The 20,161-nt window shown below is 34.1% G+C and overlaps 1 protein-coding gene across 29 annotated transcripts in view; it reads left to right on the top strand.

Moving 5' to 3' along the window:
- LOC106876966 (transmembrane and coiled-coil domains protein 1) overlaps positions 1–20,161 on the top strand; it is a 307,482-nt gene that overhangs the window by 189,862 nt on the left and 97,459 nt on the right. For 17 of the 29 annotated variants that reach the window (XM_089340109.1, XM_089340096.1, XM_089340102.1 and 14 more), the window contains 4 exons: positions 65–380; positions 11,635–11,860; positions 13,219–13,263; positions 19,691–19,723. In XM_089340109.1, the coding sequence (XP_089196235.1) occupies positions 65–380; positions 11,635–11,860; positions 13,219–13,263; positions 19,691–19,723 (620 nt within the window). The remainder of the gene's footprint in view (positions 1–64; positions 381–11,634; positions 11,861–13,218; positions 13,264–19,690; positions 19,724–20,161) is intronic. The other 12 variants (XM_089340122.1, XM_089340098.1, XM_089340111.1 and 9 more) reach the window with 1 other exon arrangement.

Consider the following 20,161-nt stretch of genomic DNA (forward strand, 5'->3'; position numbering starts at 1 on the left):
TTATTGTATTTGTATAGTAAGAGGTAAACTTTGCTAAAATTCCTTGTCATTGTTTTGCTTATAGCTGGACGGAACTGGGTCTCTTGGCAAGCACCCAGTGGCCCCACTGGTGCAAGCAATTCAACAAGAAAATGGCACCCCTAATACTACAAACACAGCAGCAACCACTTGTACGCCTTCCATCACAACCACAGCTACAACATCAGCAACACTCAGCTCTGGAATCAGTGGTGGTAGTGGATCTGGAGAGGCATCAGTGGATGATTTTGATGGATCACACACCCCTGACCCAAATCGTACCAAGGCTGCTAAAGATCACCTACAAGCTAAAATCCATAAGATAATGGTGCAGATAAAAAGTGAACAGGACTCAAAGGAAGGTAAGAACATTCCTTGATACAATTATCAGTGTCTCTCAGTCTTGTGTATGTTTTTCTGAGCAATCACATAGTGATAAGCATGGCTGTGTGGTTGAGAAGCTTGCTTCCTGGCCATATGGTTTTGTGTTCAATCCCACTGTGTGGTACATTGTGCAAGTGTCTTTATGATAGTTCTGGGCTGACCAAAGCATTGTTAGTTTATTTGGTGTATATATATGTACGTGTATACACACACATGTATGTATGTATGTACATGTGTGTCTTTGTTTCTGTTTACCCTTATCTTGGCATCACATGATGGTTGTAAATGATCATCATTGTCAAACAAGGAATGCTGGTCTTTTGCTAGAAATGTGCCTGGCCGTGGGAGAAATATTACCTTGCTTGGAAACAGGTGAGATTTAGTGACAAGACGAGCAACTAGCTGTAGAAAGTCTGCCTCAGCAAATTCGGTCTGACCCATGCAAGTATGGTAAAGTAGGTGTTTGACGATAGAGCTTTGTTTCTCAACCACATTGTTCTGAGTTCAGTCCCACTGTGTGGTACCATGGGTAGAAGTCTCCTACTATACCCTTGGGCTGATTAAAGCCTTGTGAGTGGATTTGGTAGATGAAAACTGAAAGTATTTTCTCTCTCCCTATATATATGTGTGTGTCTGTGTTTGTCCTCATCCCACTACTTGACAACTGGTGTTGGTGTAATTGTGTCCCTATGACTTAGTGGTTTGGCAAAAGAAAATGATAAAATATGTAACAAACTTTAAAAAAAAAAACATACTGGGGTCAATTCATTCGGCTAAAATTCTTCAAGGTGGTGCCCCAGCATGAGTTATTCAAAAGCATTCCATTCATGACCATCCCACCTTATTAGGAGTATGTTGGACTACATTATCCATTGTTCTCAATTTTGAGATGTTTGAAAAAACTGAAAACGCCATGCATTATAAATGAAATGTTTTGGGAGATTTGTTCTGTATCTAGTTACACTCTTGTCACTTATCACCTAAAATGCAGTGAACAACTTATTTATCCATTGAAAACCTGTAGCTAACAATGCTATTTTTCACCAATAAATTAATAAATGATAAGTACAAGGTTTATGATAAACTATTCCCTGATTCCAAAATAAGTACAGGGGAAGGAATTGTGATGAACAGCTGTTCTCCCTATCTCCTATATTTGTGGCCTTATGCGTGGGTCAGCATGATCTACTGTGCTCCCCACTCCACTGAATATCTTACTTGTTACTTAATTTTTATTTATAACATATATTTCAAAATCTATGTTCTGAGTTCAAATTCCACTAAAGTACCATTCTAATATTGGGGTTAGTGTAATTGATTGTTCCCCTTTCCTCAAAATTATGTGCCTGAATTAAAAGCAATTTTTTTTTTTTATTATTGTTGTCATTGTTGTTTTTGTATAGGCCCTCCAAACCACTTTGTTACTTTTGTTTGTTTTATCTGTTTGAAAAATCTACATTTACAAAATATTTGTTTTGTTTTGTTGCCAGACTTATCAGGACCTTAAGAAATTAGCCAGAACCATTTTGTTTTTGGTTTCTGGGGTAAAGTTTGTTTATTTTACCCCTCAAATTTAAGTATTCTTTTTAAAACAGAAAAATATAGTATTGCGAAAGAAGGGGATGGCTGTCTTTTGGAACATTCACTATGAAAAGGATTTCCTGCCACTTCCTCTTGCTACTCCAATTATAAACCCACCCAACTTGTAACCATAATAGCAGCAGCAACTACAGTATATCACACAAAGAAAAGCAACAACATACCACACACACACACACACACACACACACACACACACACACACACACAAACTCAACAAACTGACAAACACTCTCACCATCACAGCAAACAGACCTAGCAGCATTGACACCACCACCCTCACCACCATTAGGTCAATGTAAAGTTCAACAATCATAGTAGCGTTGTTTCTACCAACATCACTACCACCACTTTCATTATGGCAGCAGACAATCACCAACTCAGAAACAGTCTGTTTTAACAAAGCTGTCACTACTACAACTGCCATTTCCACTGCAGCCATCATCAGATCAGTCACTGCCAAAGGCAGTAACAGCATGAATTCCACAGACAGCAATAAGTATAACAGATAGTTGAACTAATAGGATCTTTTACTGATGCAGCTCAGATCAAAATAAGACTTGAGCTGCTGAGAGAAATGATTAAAGAAGGATAATGCTTCTTCAAAATGAGTAAAAGAAGAGTAAACCTAGTACTGGCCAGTCATATTATTGACCAACCTAATCGGTGCATAGTGACTTACCATTGCATCAACATTAACCGTTTAGCATTTAAACTGGCCATATTTGGCCTAAATATTCTGCTTGTTTTATGTTCAAACTGGTCAGATCTGACCCCTTACACCTTACCCACAATGTCATTATCAAAATAAACATTCATAGTGGCGCAGGCATGACTGTGTGGTAAGAAGCTTGCTTTCCAATCACATGGTTCCGGGTTCAGTCCCAGAGTGTGGCACTTTGGCCAAGTGTCTTCTACTATAGCCTTGGGCCAACCAAAGCCTTGTGAGTGGATTTGGTAGACAGAAACTGAAAGAAGCCTGTTGTGTGTGTATATATATATATATATATATATGTCTGTGTTTGTTCCCTCCCTCCATCACTGCTTGACAGCTGATGTTGGTGTGTCTATGTTCCCATAAAGAGACTGATAGAATAAGTACAAGGCTTTTAAAAAAAGTCCTGCAGTTGATTTGTTCGACTAAAACCCTTTGAGGTGGTGTTCCAGTATGGCTGCAGTCAAATGACTGAAATAAGTAGAAGAATAAAAGAACACAATACAAAAAATTTAAAACAAGTGATAACAGATTTGGGTCTGAGTTCAAAGCAAGGAAACATTCCCCAATTAAAAATGAAGAATTCATTTTCATCCTGTCATATATGGACAAATGAATTGTGAAGATGGTGGATGGGCCATTATAATTAAATATCTTGTGGTGAGTGGTGGCTGCCTTACCTGATAATGAACATGAAGCAATTTTGGAGGTTCACCATATCCACCAAGAAAACTGGCTAGGGCATAAACTAAGAGAAGCTCAAAGCCATCCCCAACCTAATAAAACTGCCAAATTGTTTTGACTTCTCTTGTTAAACTGTTTTGAATTTGTCCATTCATTTACTAATTTTGTTCATTGTTTGTTTATCTGCATTGGTTGCTATTTTTCATTTTTTGTAAAAATGTCTATCGTTTAGTTGTTTTAAGACTATTTCACTGTAATGGGTTTTGTCCATTATTACAATGGCTCCCCTTTCTTTAACGATTATAGAAGAATATTTCAGTTGACAATCTATTTTTTTTTTTTTTGCTCTTCATTTGAAAATGGTTGACTTTGATTTTATATAATTTGCTGGAATAATTTGAGCTTGCTGATCTTTTCAGACATGTTATGTGTTCCTATGTGTTTATTCCTGTTCATCTGACATTTAAATCCTGTTTCTGTGATTGATAGATCTTCTTAAGCCTTCTTTTGGAAGTTGGTGTGAATTTAAGTCACATTCTTTTTCATCAGGTTTCATTGAGATAAATTTATCACTATTGGATCAATATTTCTTTGTATTGTTTGTGTTTTCTTTTGTTATTTTTTGGAATACCTGCTCCCTACAAAAAATTCTCTTTTTGTGAGTAATTTGTACCCTATCTTTTTTTTTGTTTTTTTTTTGGGGGGGGGGGGGGAGAAGGGTTTCCAATTGTTGATGTATCTGGTATTCTCATTATACCATCTTCCTTGGTATGTTGCCTTGTTTTTTAGTAGATTTATACCATTTTCCTTGGTCTGACAGCTTATTTTGGTCTGTTCTTCCTTTGTTATTATTTGTAAGTATTTCATCTTAGTCAAGTTCATTTTTGCATGTATTATCAAATGCCTGTTCATTTTCTTCTTACTATTGCATATGAGGGTTATGGGTTGTCACCCTTTGATTCTTTCTTTATATGACTTGTAAATTATTACAGAAGGAGTTTCGGTTTCTTCCATTGTTATCAAGTTGTGTATTTCTAAGATTTTGTTTCATGTTTTATTTTTAGTTCTCACTAATTCTCTTCCATTATTGGCTTCATATTCCTGTAACTACAGATTTTTTGATTCTAGTATTTCATTTGATTTTGTTTCTTCCCTTTGCACATCAATTTTCCACAAATCTAATAGTTTTCTCGTAGCTTTCCATTTGTTTATTTGGTGTTTCTCTCTGCATTGTGGCATCACGTTTTTTTAATTTGTGTACTGGAAACTGTTGTACAGTTATTTGTGCTTCAAATTTTTGAAGTGTGAGGTTTGTTCTGTGTTCAGTTTCCTCATTTAATTCTGATCTTATATCCCTGACACACAATTTACACGAACAAATAACTTTCTCACAGTTTTCCCATTTTTCATTTATATCTGCTAGACTTTTATTTCTAAGTTCCTTCTTGTAATTTGCTTTCTTTGATTTAGTAATCTATTCCACATCTTCATCTGGTTCCTCTTTTGTATACTCTCTTCTCCTAATGAATTTCATTCCATTCATCTAATACATACTCTGCTTTGGAGTGTTTTGCTGTTACTGATATCATAGTAGTTGTATTCAGAGTTTCTATAATGTTTGCAGTGCGTTGTATTGTCAATAAAGTCTCTACTTTTGTCCTGTAAATATGGGTTTGTCCTATATTTCAAAAAGCTAATGTGCATTATATTTGTTGAAACTCTAGATCTTATTTGATATTTCATTGATATTTCATCATTAGTTTAGCATCACCTTTACCATGCTTGCATGTGTCAGATGGAATTCATTGAGGCAGATTTTTAGTGATGAGATGCCCTTCCTTTCACCATCCCACAACCATTTCCAAACAAGGTAATATTTTCCCATGGCTGAGCATGTTTTCATGGAAAACTGAAAAGAATCATACAAGGCTCTGGTTGATTTTGGGCTATAGAAGACACATACCCTGAGGTGCCACACAATGAGACTGGACCAGAAGCCATATCACTGGAAAGCAAATTTCTTAACCTTGCAACCATGCTTACACGCATTCATACATGTGTGCATGTACACACACACACATAAGGCAGCGAGCTGGCAGAAACGTTAGCACGCTGGGTGAAATGCTTAGTGGTATTTCGTCTGCCGCTACGTTCTGAGTTCAAATTCCGCCGAGGTCGACTTTGCCTCTCATCCTTTCGGGGTCGATTAAATAAGTACCAGTTACGCACTGGAGTCGATATAATCGACTTAATCCGTTTGTCTGTCCTTGTTTGTCCCCTCTGTGTGTAGCCCCTTGTGGGTAGTAAAGAAATAACACACACACACACACACACACACACACACACACACACACACACTCACTATGTGCAGGGCATGTGTGAAATTCAGACAATCTCATCAGTCAGTACTCATGTGAACCCTGGCTAATGAGACTGTACGAAAGTGAAAGCAATTCATTAAGACTAAGTAATCTGCATAAATGGAAAATCCAAATTTACATAAACCACAGAACGTACCATGAAATGAATAAAATAATGAAGTTATTAGTATTGCATTTATTACTCAGTTACACTTGTTTTTGTACCAAATGGGTTAGATAAATGATCTAGTGTGCTGGAATCAATATAAACAATGATTGTGTAATTTCATGTGATATTAAAAGTAACCAGGTTCTGCCATTTTATATCATGACCTTATGAAAGATGCAGTACTCTTGCATCAGGACGAATACTCTTATAAAAACAGAGTGTCATAGCAAGCAATTAATCATTTTGACATGCTTATAGAAATGTACAGAGTAAATTGTTCAAAGGACAAACAACTTTGTATGCTATTTGATATATCAGTTGTGGCACCAGGCCTAATAACGAAGGAGAGAAAAAGTATATATGATGCAGAGGGCTGCCCAAGCAAAGAGGATGGTAAACACAATGGCATCCGCAAAGTCATTAGTTACATGGGATGGGTATGTCAAGATTAACATCAAAGGAGCTAAGTTGATTAGGAAACAAGACTTAGGAAATAGGAAGAAAGAAGGGAGATAGAAGGAAGTTCAAGAGGATCATGGAGGATAGGAAAATATAAGTAACAATATAAAATTGATGGGGATGATTAAGTTCGCATAAAATAGAGTAGAGCTGCAAATCAAATTGTAGTTCAAATATCATAATGTGATAATATAAAATAATATATGAAAATAAAAATTTTAGTGATTAAAAATGTTATTACATTAAAAGGAACCAGTAAATGGTTAAAATAGGGAAACAAAAAATTGCAGTGGAAAATTATAAGATAGTTAGGAATGAGATAATAAATGAATAGAATTCCAGTGAGTAGTTAAGACCATTATAAAGAATAAAATGATTATAGGACAATAATTATGGAAAGAAATCAGAGAAGAATGATTGTATCAGTGAGAAATGAAGTACAATCAAAATGCTCATGTAATTTTGTAATATCATTTTACAAGAGAGGTAAATGAAATCCTCAAAAAGTTTTTAATAATATGATGTAGGCAACAGATTAACAACTCATGCTTGTTAATTAATCCAGATTTATATCTTAGAATTTCAAGTTTCTCTTTGCAACATAAATTGCAACTGCTCCCACCTCTTTTTATATGGAAGTGTTGTCTGTATAATTGATCACAAAATAGAATAATCAATATTTCTGTCCTTCAAGCCCCAAACAATTTTTGCTAATGAAGTTTCATGCAATTTGTGCCTGTTATTAAAATAATGCACATTGTTACTCCAGCTTAACTTAAATTTTGATGCCATGGTATCATATAGCTGTAAACCTTATTGAGTATATAGAACTATTGTCAGAAAGAAGCACAGAATCAATAGTAATGTTCATGCTAAATTGTGTTACATTATTAATAGAGGAGCTAGAGACAAGCAAACTGCTTATATAACTAGAATGAGTTATATAATTTCTAGAAGTGCTTAATTTATTAACAGCAGCTGTATACTATTAGCTGAAATAGGTATGGTGGAATATGAAGATTTGATAGTCTGCCTATTGAATAACTTAAAATGTCTACTGGAAGGAGAAAAATGCTTCTCCAATACCGAGAAAAATACTGTAAGGATGTCCATGGCCACCTGAGATACAAAAAGGTGGTTTAACCACAAAATATTCAACCTCATTGTGAGTAAGCAAATGAAATTTAGAATTAGTGTTTCCATTACCAGTAAATGATATACTGTGATTATAATTATTACCTGATTTAGTGTTTGTAGGTTTAACCCTATTTTCTTAGATGTAAGGTAGTCACAAGAACAAGGATTTAGACACCAGCTGCAGAGAAAGATTTTATAAGAATTTGGATCATTAGTACTCTTAACAATAGAAATGCCTCTTAATATTACTGCTACTGTTCTTCTCACAATGGGTTTTCATACAGAATTCTGCAATATACTTAACCCTGTATTTTATAGTAGTTCAATCATATTGAATTTTTTTATTGTTATTATTATGAATTCTAGTATTAACATGTCTACACCCAGAGAGAAACAGCTGACCATCCTAAGGTGGAATACCACCTATATTGTTGGAAATATACATGAGTTTATTGGTATACCTTTAGTTAGAGCTATGTTGAAGTAATTGGCGTTATCTGAAAAAAATTTCTAAGTTGGCAGATAGTGTAGATATTCTACACAAGACATGCTTAATTATAAACTTGGTTGCCATTCAAGGATGATTAGAACCGTAATTAATGTGATGTAAGTTTTCATTAATTTACTTGTAAGTGTATTGCATCTTTTTGTAAGGTCATGATGAAATGGCATAACCCAGTTTACATTTTATATTACATAATATTATATAACCATTGTTTATATTGATTCCAGCAGGATAAATGATTTATCTAATCCATCTGGTATTGAACCAATTGTAACCAAGTAATAAAGGTGAAACCAATATCTCCATTCTTTTATTTTATATATATACATTATACATGCAATGGAATTGTTTCAGTAACCAAACTGCAGGGGTATAATGAAACTTTTTAAGCTTCTTTATAGACAATACTATGAAGAAATAAGTGAAAGTGAATACAACACTTTTTGTGTTCTTAAACATCTAAATTATTAAGTAGTTTTAAGTTTAACAATTAAAAGCATAGAATCATTAATTGGAAAAAAGCCCTGACTTGTTGCTAAATTAAACATTTATTTTTTCAGTAACATGACATCACTTCTTTCAAATAGTAATAATCATGTAACTACAATACTATTTAATAATTCTCATTGAAAGTTGAGTTTAGGAGACAATTTGGAAAATTATCATGCAGGTGAATTCCATCATTAATTTTCCAGTTAGTTTATGTATGAATGATGTCATCATCTGAAAAACATTCAAAATTTAATTGCTGTTTATATATATATATACATACATACATATATATATATATATATATATATATATATATATATATATATATATATATATATATATATATATAAGCCTCAATACTTCTTCCTTTCTTATAAGTATTGCATTATCTCTTGGATTTTGTAATATCAAAACCTATTATAAAAATCATATTCCACTGTTTGGAAAGCCTATCATGGTAAAACTTAAAAAGTAATTGTTATCTACATTATATATATACAACTTTAAATCCTCCAAATAAATCCCAGATAAAGGACCTTGAGTGCTTTGAAGTTGATGTAATGAACATTGTAGAGAAAGTGTAGTCTCTATGTCATTCTAATCCATTCCTTAACTCTTTAAACAATTTCATGGTAAAGATGAAGTAATTGACTAATGTACACATCCTTGTAGACAAAACAAAGAACTGTGCAAAACTTCTCACAAATACTATCACCAAAACCAACATCTCTGCCCATAATGATACAAACACTGAAGTGAAAGAGCTAGCCATCCTCCTAAGCATGGAGGATCACATTGACTACATTGCCATGCAACCCCTTCATGCCACACTTAAGAATCATAAACCCAACTTCTTTTCCAAATTCAAATATAGGCTGATCAACTCCTCTAAGAACAAAATAGGCATTGCTAGCAAGCATATTCTTGATACTATCAACTCCAATGTTAGAAAGGTTATGGAGTTGAGCCAGTGGTATTCCAGCATCACAGTAATTGACTGGTTCTGTGCCCTTGAGAATAAAGCAGCCTTCAGGTTCACTCATTTTGACATTGTGGATTTCTACTCTGCAATATCAATATCACTCCTCCTGAAGGTTTTAGAGCTTGGCAAGCAGCTCAGCAATATCAGTGACCTCATTCTGAATGCCAGAAAGTGGTTTATGATGATTCCTACTGGGTGACAAGGTCACTAACCTAGTCAAGTTGTGTTGGAAGTGTCCCCCACCACCATGGTTTGGCAATCTCAAGCCATATGGACAGCCATGCCATAGACAAATTCAGGAAGAATTTGGCCTGTCTATAACAGTCACCACCAAATTGACTAAGGTTGACTTCCTGGGCATAACCCTTGACCTGAAGACCAGTAAGTAAACTGTGTATATCTATAGAAACTCGAGGATCTCTAAACTTTCAGTGGACAGAGAGATCTTTAACAGGGCCACACCCCCATTACAACAAGGCATTAACGAGGAGTGGATTCACCGAGAAATTAATCTATGTATGGAAGATCTCCACCCCTGTGCCCAAAGAGGACCAGAAAGTGAAAAATAATCTTGCTCAACCACCCCTGCCCTCATTTAGCCTAGAGGTTTCTCCCAAAATAGCTAGGAGCTTCCTGTTGCTGATCAAGAAGCATTTCCCTAGAGGCCATAAGTATTATAGGTTCTTCAACCCTCACACCATTAAGATTAGTTACTCCTGCTTAGACAACATTTCTTCTAACATTGTACACTACAAGAGATGCAAACTTACATCCACACGCCCCCCTCCCTCAATACACCCCGACCTATAACTGCTGAAATCCTACCAACTGCTCTTTGAGAGAAGCCTGCCTCTCAAGGGCTGTGGCTATAAAGCTACCTTCATACCATCTGATGACATCACATGAAACTACATGGGCATGAGAGCCAATGGTTTCAAGGGAAGGTATACACTGCATATGCACTCCTTTAGATGCAAGGATAGGGAAAACATGACCAATAGAATGATTCCTTTAACATTGAGTGGAGTATCATTGACGGGGCTCTACTTTATTTGCCTGGAGCTCACAATTGTGAATTCTGCATCTGAAAAAGACTACATATTCTCTACCAGCCTGCAGTATCCATCAGCAGGAAGAATGAACTATCGTATTGTTGCCACCAGAGGCACACCCTGCTAGTGAACTTCAAGCTACCAACCTCCAATAACCCAGGTATACTACCCTAGGCCTGGCTACCCCATGCACAAAGGCAAGGTACTTTACACCCCACCACCACCAATACAGACCACAAACTCATCCATGTAGACAGTCCAGTTTCTTTTCATATATATATATATATATATATATATATATATATATATATATATATATATATATATATATATATATATTTTGTGTGTGTGTATATCTCATGTCAGAAGTAGATACACACACACACATACATACATCAATGGGCACTTGCTTGTAAACTGTTCCTCTTTCCCAAGACAGTGTGTTGCCACCAACATCCTGTCCTAGCATGCCCTCCTAGGAATCCTGAAAGGTAACTGATGTGGCTACCAAATTTATAACACCATGTGACTGGCACTGACCAACAGCAGCCCAATACCCAGGAGTCCTCTTGGACTCCTCTCCATTCAGTTCTACATGCCTGATGAGTTAAGTTCATTTTATAAGCTTACAAATTTTTATGTTGCTTGGAATCAAATCAAACTGTTATTAGATATGTAACTCTTACCTGATGTGGAGAATGCTACTTTTTTCATTTGTACACTCACATTCACAACACATACACATGTGCATATGTATGTATGTATATATACATATATCTATATGTCAGTCTGTCTGTCTGTCTCTTTCTCTCTCTCTCTCTCTCTCTATATATATATATATATATATATATATATATACATATATATATATATATATATATATATATATATATATATATTAATATGTACTTTGTATCTATACAAGAACACAACACCACCAACTGCATACTGGATTGTAATCATGGAATAAGCAGTTGTGCTTCAAGAGGAAACAGTCGGCATTTTATCCGACCTACCTACATAATATTGTTATGCATGTTTGTCATTCTAAATATTTTCTTTTTTTCTTTTTTTGCAGCTAATGTGAATGAATATTTACGGTTAGCCTCTGGTGCAGACAAACAACAAATCTTACGGATAAAAACAGTTTTTGAAAAGAAAAATCAGAAATCCACTCATTCTATTGCTCAGCTTCAGAAAAAACTAGAAAACTATCAGAGAAAGTTAAATGATGTTGAAACGTATGGGGTTTCGAGTCACAAACAAGCTAAAGAAGTCTTGCGGGATATGGGACAAGGTTTAAAGTAAGTTTAATCTACATTATTTACATTATCTACATTTGACGGATATTCATCCTCATCTTGTTTGTTGTTAACACAACGTTTCGGCTGATATACCCTCCAGCTGATATACCTTAAAATTCACCCCATAACTGCCCACGGGCATATGACGTAGTGGTTAAGAGCGCGGGCTACTAACCCCAAGGTTCCGAGTTCGATTCACGGCAGCGACCTGATTAATAATAATAATAATATAATAATAATAATAGTAACATCGATAGGAATGAGAACCCAGGTTCGAAATTTCCCCAAGACACCTGACGAAGGCTGGAGGGTATATCAGCCGAAACGTTGTGTTAACAACAAACAAGATGAGGACGAATATCCGTCAAATGTAGATAATGTAAATAATGTAAATAATTCCTCATCTCTTAAATATAGAACTGTAAGTTTAATCTGCCTTGATATTCATCCATCTCTCTGGTATTTGTCACCCACCACTGATACTCATCAACCACCATCATATTCATTACTTGCTTTCATAATCATCATCCACTCTCATACTTGTCATCATCCATCCTTATACTCCTTAACATCCTGATACTCTAATGCTGGTTATTTACTTACAACCCTCCCATTATTTTGTAAGTTAACTCTCCTAAAACTTGCATTTCAGAAATTTGTACTCTACCTTATTTTGCATCAGTACCTACTACCTAAGTAATAACTTTTTATCATCATTACAGTCATCACCAGTGGAGGCACAATGGCCCAGTGGTTAGGGCAGCGGACTCGCGGTCATAGGATCGCGGTTTCGATTCCCAGACCGGGCGTTGTGAGTGTTTATTGAACGAAAACACCTAAAGCTCCACGAGGCTCCGGCAGGGGATAGTGGCGAACCCTGCTGTACTCTTTCACCACAACTTTCTCTCACTCTTACCTCCTGTTTCTGTTGTGCCTGTGATTCAAAGGGTCATCCTTGTCACACTGTGTCACGCTGAATATCCCCGAGAACTACGTTAAGAGTACACGTGTCTGTGGAGTGCTCAGCCACTTGCACGTTAATTTCACGAGCAGGCTGTTCCGTTGATCGGATCAATTGGAACCCTCGACGTCGTAAGCGACGGAGTGCCAACATAACACAGTCATCACCATCATGATCATCAGGGTCATCACCACCACCACCACCACCACCACCACCATCATCACTACCATCACAATCCTCATCATCACCAGTATATTAATACTCTATGTATTAGTGTAATTGTCCACAACAGTATGACTGTACTGGACAGTTATATTTAATGCACAGTGTTCTTGGTATAACTAGCTGAAGGCTGATAATCATAGCTGACTTTATGACTTTTTATCTTTCTTTGCAGAGATGTTGGAGCAAATATTATGGATGGTCTGAGTGGATTTTCTGGGTAAGAATATCCTTCCTTTATTTAATGCTTACTTTCCAAATATGTTAGAATTCAGATGAGAATTAGTATAGGAAAACAACAGGGTAATGCCGTTAGTAAGAGAGGTTAGGAAGGTAAAGGAGGAGGGTGAAATACTGTAACTGAATAAATTAAGAGTTGCTTTTAATTTCTCTTAACTTATTTGGTTACAGTATTCCATCCTCCTCCTTTATTTTGCTAACCTCTCCAACTAACAGCATTATCTTGCTGTCTTACTATACTATATGGTAACCATGTTGCCTGAGATACACTGGCACATTCTCAGATGGGAATTGTCCAGTTTTTCATTCAATCTCCTGTTTCTGTCATTAGAAAGTGGAGCTGTATCATTTTAATCAGCATCCCATCAAATTAATGGAAACTATTCCTTACTCATATAAATATCATCATTATTTAATCTCCATTTTTTTTTTTAATGCTGGCATGGCATTATGGAATATGGTTTTCTGTTTTGGTATATATTTCATAATTGTCATCTGCTCTCATACTTGTCATCACTCACTCCGAAAGTAAGTAATTAAGATATTCGGTTTTGGAATTCCCACAGCTGTTAAATATCTCATCATTTATGTAGCTTATTCTTGCTCACATTCTGATAACTGATTGGATTCACAAAATTCCTTTATATTTTGTTTGATATTTATCTTAGTTTTCAATCATATTTGTCTCTTCTTCTAAAAGAAAGTACACAATGGTATTTTTGTAGATGACAAATGGTTTACCATTAAATGTGTCTGCCTTTTGTATTCTTGCCTAAAAGAGCTTCCAAGATTTCCACTACTTTTTTTTCTTTTTTTACGAGAAGATATATCTTATTTCCCAGTGTAGGGATTTCATTCAAAGTTTCAAATATATACTGAGATGGCTGTTCCACATGTATTATATTAAGAAAATTGAGTTTAAGACTTTGTAATGAAATATGCCTCCTATGTCTTTCAATTAATTGTGAAAATAACCAAGAATTTGGTTGGATTTAGTAAACTAAATAAAATTTACATTTAAGTCAGTGTTTGAAGTATAACTTTAAAAAAATGTTTTTTACATAAAATTATGACGGAAGTATTTTAATTTGAAATGTGTCAATTCATTTGAACTCTTATCAAAAGAATTAAATATTCATTTTTGTTCTACTTCTGGTCAGCTGTTTGGGTTAATAGCTTGTTATTGTGCATATTCTATGTATTGTCAGATATAGGAGTCATTGAATTAAGTCATTAGAGCATTAGATAAAATGTCTTGCAGTATTTGTTTTGTCTCTTAGTGCTCTGAGTTCAAATCTCACTAAGATCAACATTACTGTTCATTCCTTTTGGGGAATTGATAAAAAAAAAGTATTAATCTTGGGTGGTTTATTGGTGGAATAATAAAAGCATCAGTCAAGGTGGCCTGTGGTATCTTTTTAACCTTTAGCATTTAATGTGGCCATATCCAACCCAAATATTGTACCTGCTTTATATCTTAAACATGCATATTCATAGATATAAACACACACACATACACACACACACATACATGCACACATATATAGATATAAAGTGGTGAGAACACACTAATATACATATATATATAATGTTAATATTTGTTTTGATGCTATAGTAAGAATAATTTTCACATAAAACCTGATATTACAGCCTTACACTAAACAAGTCCTGTGGAAATTATCTAAGAGTTCTCTAATTTTCAACAACTGTTTATATATATATCATTCAACTATGGTAATAGTTGAATAATATTCTTAAAGCTGCAATTTACTCACATGCGGCATCTTTCAGAGCTTGTCGCTAATTCAGTTCATAACCAAATTGAGAACTTTTAACACTTTTGAAGAGGACTGGTCCCTAGCTGCATTTTGGCCTAAAAAAATTGATCCAGTGGAAAAAGTTTACATCAAAATTTGTAGCAACGTTATAGGTGAGTAAGTAATGTCACCAATCAAGTTTAGATCTAAATAACTTTTTTTATTTTAAAAGCAAAATATATTTATCTTAGCTTCAATGATAGAAGAAAGCATGAAAAATTTCATAGTTTTGGTCCCATGCAACAAAAATTTGTATAAAAAAAGTTGTGAAGTAAAATATCATGAAAAAGATATAAGTAAAGCAAAAAATTTAATTTAAATATAATTAACATTTTTATTTTAAAAACAAACTATATTTTAATTCAGCTAGAGCTCAATTCAAGGAATTTCATGGTATCAATCTCATCAAGGAAGTTTTAAAAGAAAAAAGTTATGAGTGTTTGTTTCTCAAATTTGAGGGTGATAATATAGTTCTATACTTTTTTATGAATATAGTTTTATAAGGGACTTTTAATATCATTGAGGTAAGGAAAAAATTATCAATGACACCACTAATTGACACGTTTGACACATTATTAATTAGCATAATAGCATAGCTTGGAAAAAACACAAATGGAATAACTTGTCCTGAACTTTTCAAACTTGTCCTGCAATTTTCTAGGTTTAAAATCTTAATATTATTTCTCTTGCTTGCATTTTGCCATGTAATACATATATATATATATATATATATATATATATATATATATATATATATATATATATGTTTTCCCAAATAAATTGCACTTCATGTTTGAGGCTTTGATGAAGTGTTACTTGGGCACTTAACTTTGAGTTGACTACATCTTATAGTGGAAACAATTGTAAGTTAATGAAGTTCATAAGATAATTGTTTGTTCCTTTGTCATCTCTCTCTCCACCCCTCTCTCTCTCAGTTGCCAGTACCGCCTGACTGGCCTTTGTGCGGGTGACATGTAAAAGCACACACTACACTCTCTGAGTGGTTGGCATTAGGAAGGGTATCTAGCTGTAGAAACTCTGCCAAATCAGATTGGAGGCTGGTGTTGCCATCCGGTTTCACCAGTCCTCAGTCAAATCGTCCAACCCATGCTAGCATGGAAAGCGGACGTTAAACGATGATGATGATGATGATATATATATAATATTAGTGCCAAGCAGTGTTTAGATTAGTTGAACTAGCCTAAAATTTGTTTATATATATATATATATATATATATATATATTTCATTCTATACATTTTCTGAATCTTTATTTCTTGTATAGTTTGTACTTTAATGTAAAGTGAAGTGTTATGGTTTTATTGGGAAGATGCATGAAATAATAGCTCTTGTTGCTTGGGCTATAAATGTAAACTATAAAGAAGTCAGCTTCAGCCTGAAAGGTGTTGGTTAATCTTTAGATGCTTGTAAAATCTAAAAATGAAAATGAAAATAAAAAGTATGTAGCTTGTACCTTAATTAGATGCCATATTCTAAAGACACACTGTGGAATTCTGCATGCTAGATGTTATTAACCATCAGCATCATATATCTGATTTTCTCTGCCAACTTCACCTGGATAGAGTTTTTGAGGCATTGTTTTACAGCCAAATTCCTTTCCTGTTGCCATCCCTTTTAGTCACCACTTATGACATGCAGGACACAAAAGTGTATCGATTTTAATACTGGGATTGATGTGATTAGTCGAAATTTCATGTCTGGTTTTTGGACAGTCCTTTAGTGCTAGCAATATTCTTTAAGCAGTGAGTCGGCTGAATTGTTATCGTGCTGGACACAATACCTAGTGGCATTTCTTCCGACTTGATGTTCCGAGTTCAAATGCCACCAGGGTTGACTTTGCCATTCATCTTTTCAGGGTCAAAATAACTACCAGTTGGGTACCGGGGTTGATGTAACCAATTTGCCCCTCCTCTGAAATTGCTGGCCTTGTGCCAAAATTTGAGATTAGCATTCTTTTACAGACCAATTTTCATAACCATTTAAGAGAGAATGTTACAGGGTATTTACTTGAATTTATTAATTTTGCTATTGAAATTGTAAAAACTGCAATTTCATGATAAGGGCTTTTTTAAAAGTAGGAATATTTAATGAATTTATTGTCCCCATTCATGAGAAATATAGTGGCTTTCAGTAGACTTCTTTGTTCATATAAACCAACAGAGAGAATATGTGAAACTGTCTTGGAAGGTCATGGCTTGCAGAACCATTGGATAAAATGCCATTGCAGTATTTAGTTTTCACCCTTCATGTTCTGAGTTCTATTCCTGCTGTAGTTGACTTAAATTCTTCTGGGGCCAATAAAATAAAACACCAATTAAGTAGTGGGAGCAATGTAATTGATTGCTGACTGCTGTGTGTCACCTGTCCATTGTAGCCCTGCCAGTTTATTACTGATGAACAGTTGCTGAATAATGTTCACTTACAGGGGCCCATGGCCATCAGATCCATCCCACCTCCCAAAAAAAGTGCAACATAAAGCACTTGTTGGCATTGATTTTAACTCTCTTGAGAGAGAGCAACCATCCTAAGCGCAGCTGACAAAGAACCTAATTGAGTGTAGTAGTAAATAGACACAAGGTTAGTGCGTTACATTTGAGGACAGTTATTTTGTCTCAATATGTATTTGATAAGAATTTTTCACATTGTGCTACAAGGTCATGTAACTGTTGGGAAGGGAGTTAATTGATTCAGTTCCAGTATTTGACTTGTGCGTAACTATTTTAATTACCTCACCCCCTCAAACAATTAAAGGCAAACCGAATCTTAGCAGGACAGGAATATTGAGAGATATTGAGGGATGTTTATTGTTTGGTGCTTAGTCTAAATACCTCGGGATGTTTTTTGTCTGGGTCAAGAGTTTGTTTTACATTCCACATGACCCTTGGGAGTCCACATAAGATTTTGTTAAAATTTATGTGTAATAAATTGGTTATACTACTACTACTACTACTACTACTACTACAATACACAAAATATTTTAACATTTTTGTTTTACAATTCCTAATAATATTCAATTATAAAAATATAAAAAAAATTTTTAAGCATTGAATGGTGTGAAACGGGAATCAAGGGGATCCATAGGGAAAAAATGGTTGAGAACCACTGGTCTAGATACTATTAGGTATTTAGTATAAATATTGGTATGTATTTAGTCTGATGCTCTGATACTCCACTTCCTTTTTGGATAATTATAATTTATAATAATTTGATGTTTTTTAAAATAAAATAGAGAAAAATTATGTTGCTGAGTCGGGGATTGAAGTTTGTCTCATTATATAGATATTAGCATAGGTTCAGAATACGGTTTGATGGTGGATTATGGGTAATTGTTTAGTGTGCTTGCCCCCTAATAAATATGTATTTCTTTTTAAAATTTACACTTAAAGGAACAGTATCTCATAAATGATACTTTTTTTAGTGTTTGATACTTTTTGATTCTAAATGGTTTTCTGTGTAAAGTTCCAATCAGGAATCTGAATTTCTAATCAGAACATTCCATTGTACGATAATCATTAAACTTGCTTTAATTGAAATTTTACTTTTTATTCATACTTCATTTATTTATTTTTTTTTTATTGAAAATGGTTGCTAGATTAATTTTCTCATTGCATTGTAATTTTGTTTTAAATATCAAACAGGTAAAGTACAGAAGTTTTAAGTTTTGTTTCAAAAAGGGTACACAAAATTAGCAAAAATATATATTATGATGTTTAGCTGTTTAAATGAAGGAAAATCATTGAAATTTACAACATGGCATTGGCTTTAGAATTCCTTCTCCATGAAATTTCTGATTAATCAATGTGTTGTCCTTTACAATTATAGTAAAGATTTCTCATTACTTTTGATATATATATATATTTTTTAATTATCTTTGTTTTGTAATTTATGCATTTTGTCCTTGGAAAGATTATTTCTAATTAGCTATAAAACAATTTCTAACCTCTGAAAAACAAAAATTCCATATATCATTATTCAGAGAATGGTTAATTTCTATTGAATTTCAGATACAATTTGATCAGGGTTTAAATTTCTACAAAGGTCTTATCTTTATCATATTGATGTATTTGTACATTATAATCTTTACTAGATAACCTGACAGGTTGTCAACTATTTAAAACTAGAAGAATGCTTTTAATGGACAAAATTGCAAAATGTCTTCTTAGTTATTTTATCTAAATGTATTAGATGTTAAAGCTAATATGAATTAACAGATATATTAAATTTCATTTTTTGATTGTCAGAAAACAGTCAATGCTGGCATTTGTTTCCTTAGTGCTTTTTTCTTTTTTAAATAAGTGTTCAGAATATTTCATTTCAGGCAGTCCGAAATAAAGGAACATATTTTTATTTGCCAACTTATCATCTTGTTTCATTCCATTTATTATTGCTTTGGTCACCTTTTGTGTGAAATGCAGAATCCACAGCATTCATTTATTCCAGATTAGACTTCTGTAAAACTATTCCAGAAACAGTTTTATTCTAATGAACCCGCATTGTTGTTAAATGAATAAATTTTTAACTCCTTCATTTCTGTTGATAGTTCTGATAATACTTTTGATTCCTCTAACAGCAAACCAACAAGAACTCCTGGATTTTCATCACGGTGAGTGTTTCACTGTTAGGCTGGTTGCTTTGATTGCCCAGTTTAACAAATGTTTTCCATAAGCATTGTCACTGAAAACTCACTCATTGCACTTTTCTCTCGTTTGGATTGGAAAAGTTTCAAACCAGAATTTCAGTCCTTGTTACAGAGTTGAAATATTGTTGGTTTTTGAAAAAAGCTTTCTATATCCCTTCAACTCTTATGGCATCTTGCTTTTAATTGATTATCTATCTTGCATCTATCTTATTTTCATTAGTATAACTTCTATTCTATATTTATTTTTTTATCTATTAATTAGGAATATTCAGAGGGTGTTTTTTTGTTTTTTTTTACATCTCCCTATATGTGAACAATCTACTTCAATTTGCCAGCTTTCAAACTTTCTCTTGAATTTTGCTTTTGTCTAAGTATTTGAAAAAATAAATGTATATTTTGCTT

The sequence above is a fragment of the Octopus bimaculoides genome, chromosome 23 (genome assembly GCF_046866305.1).
Source record: "Octopus bimaculoides isolate indiv1 chromosome 23, ASM4686630v1, whole genome shotgun sequence".
Taxonomy (NCBI): Eukaryota; Metazoa; Mollusca; class Cephalopoda; order Octopoda; family Octopodidae; genus Octopus; species Octopus bimaculoides.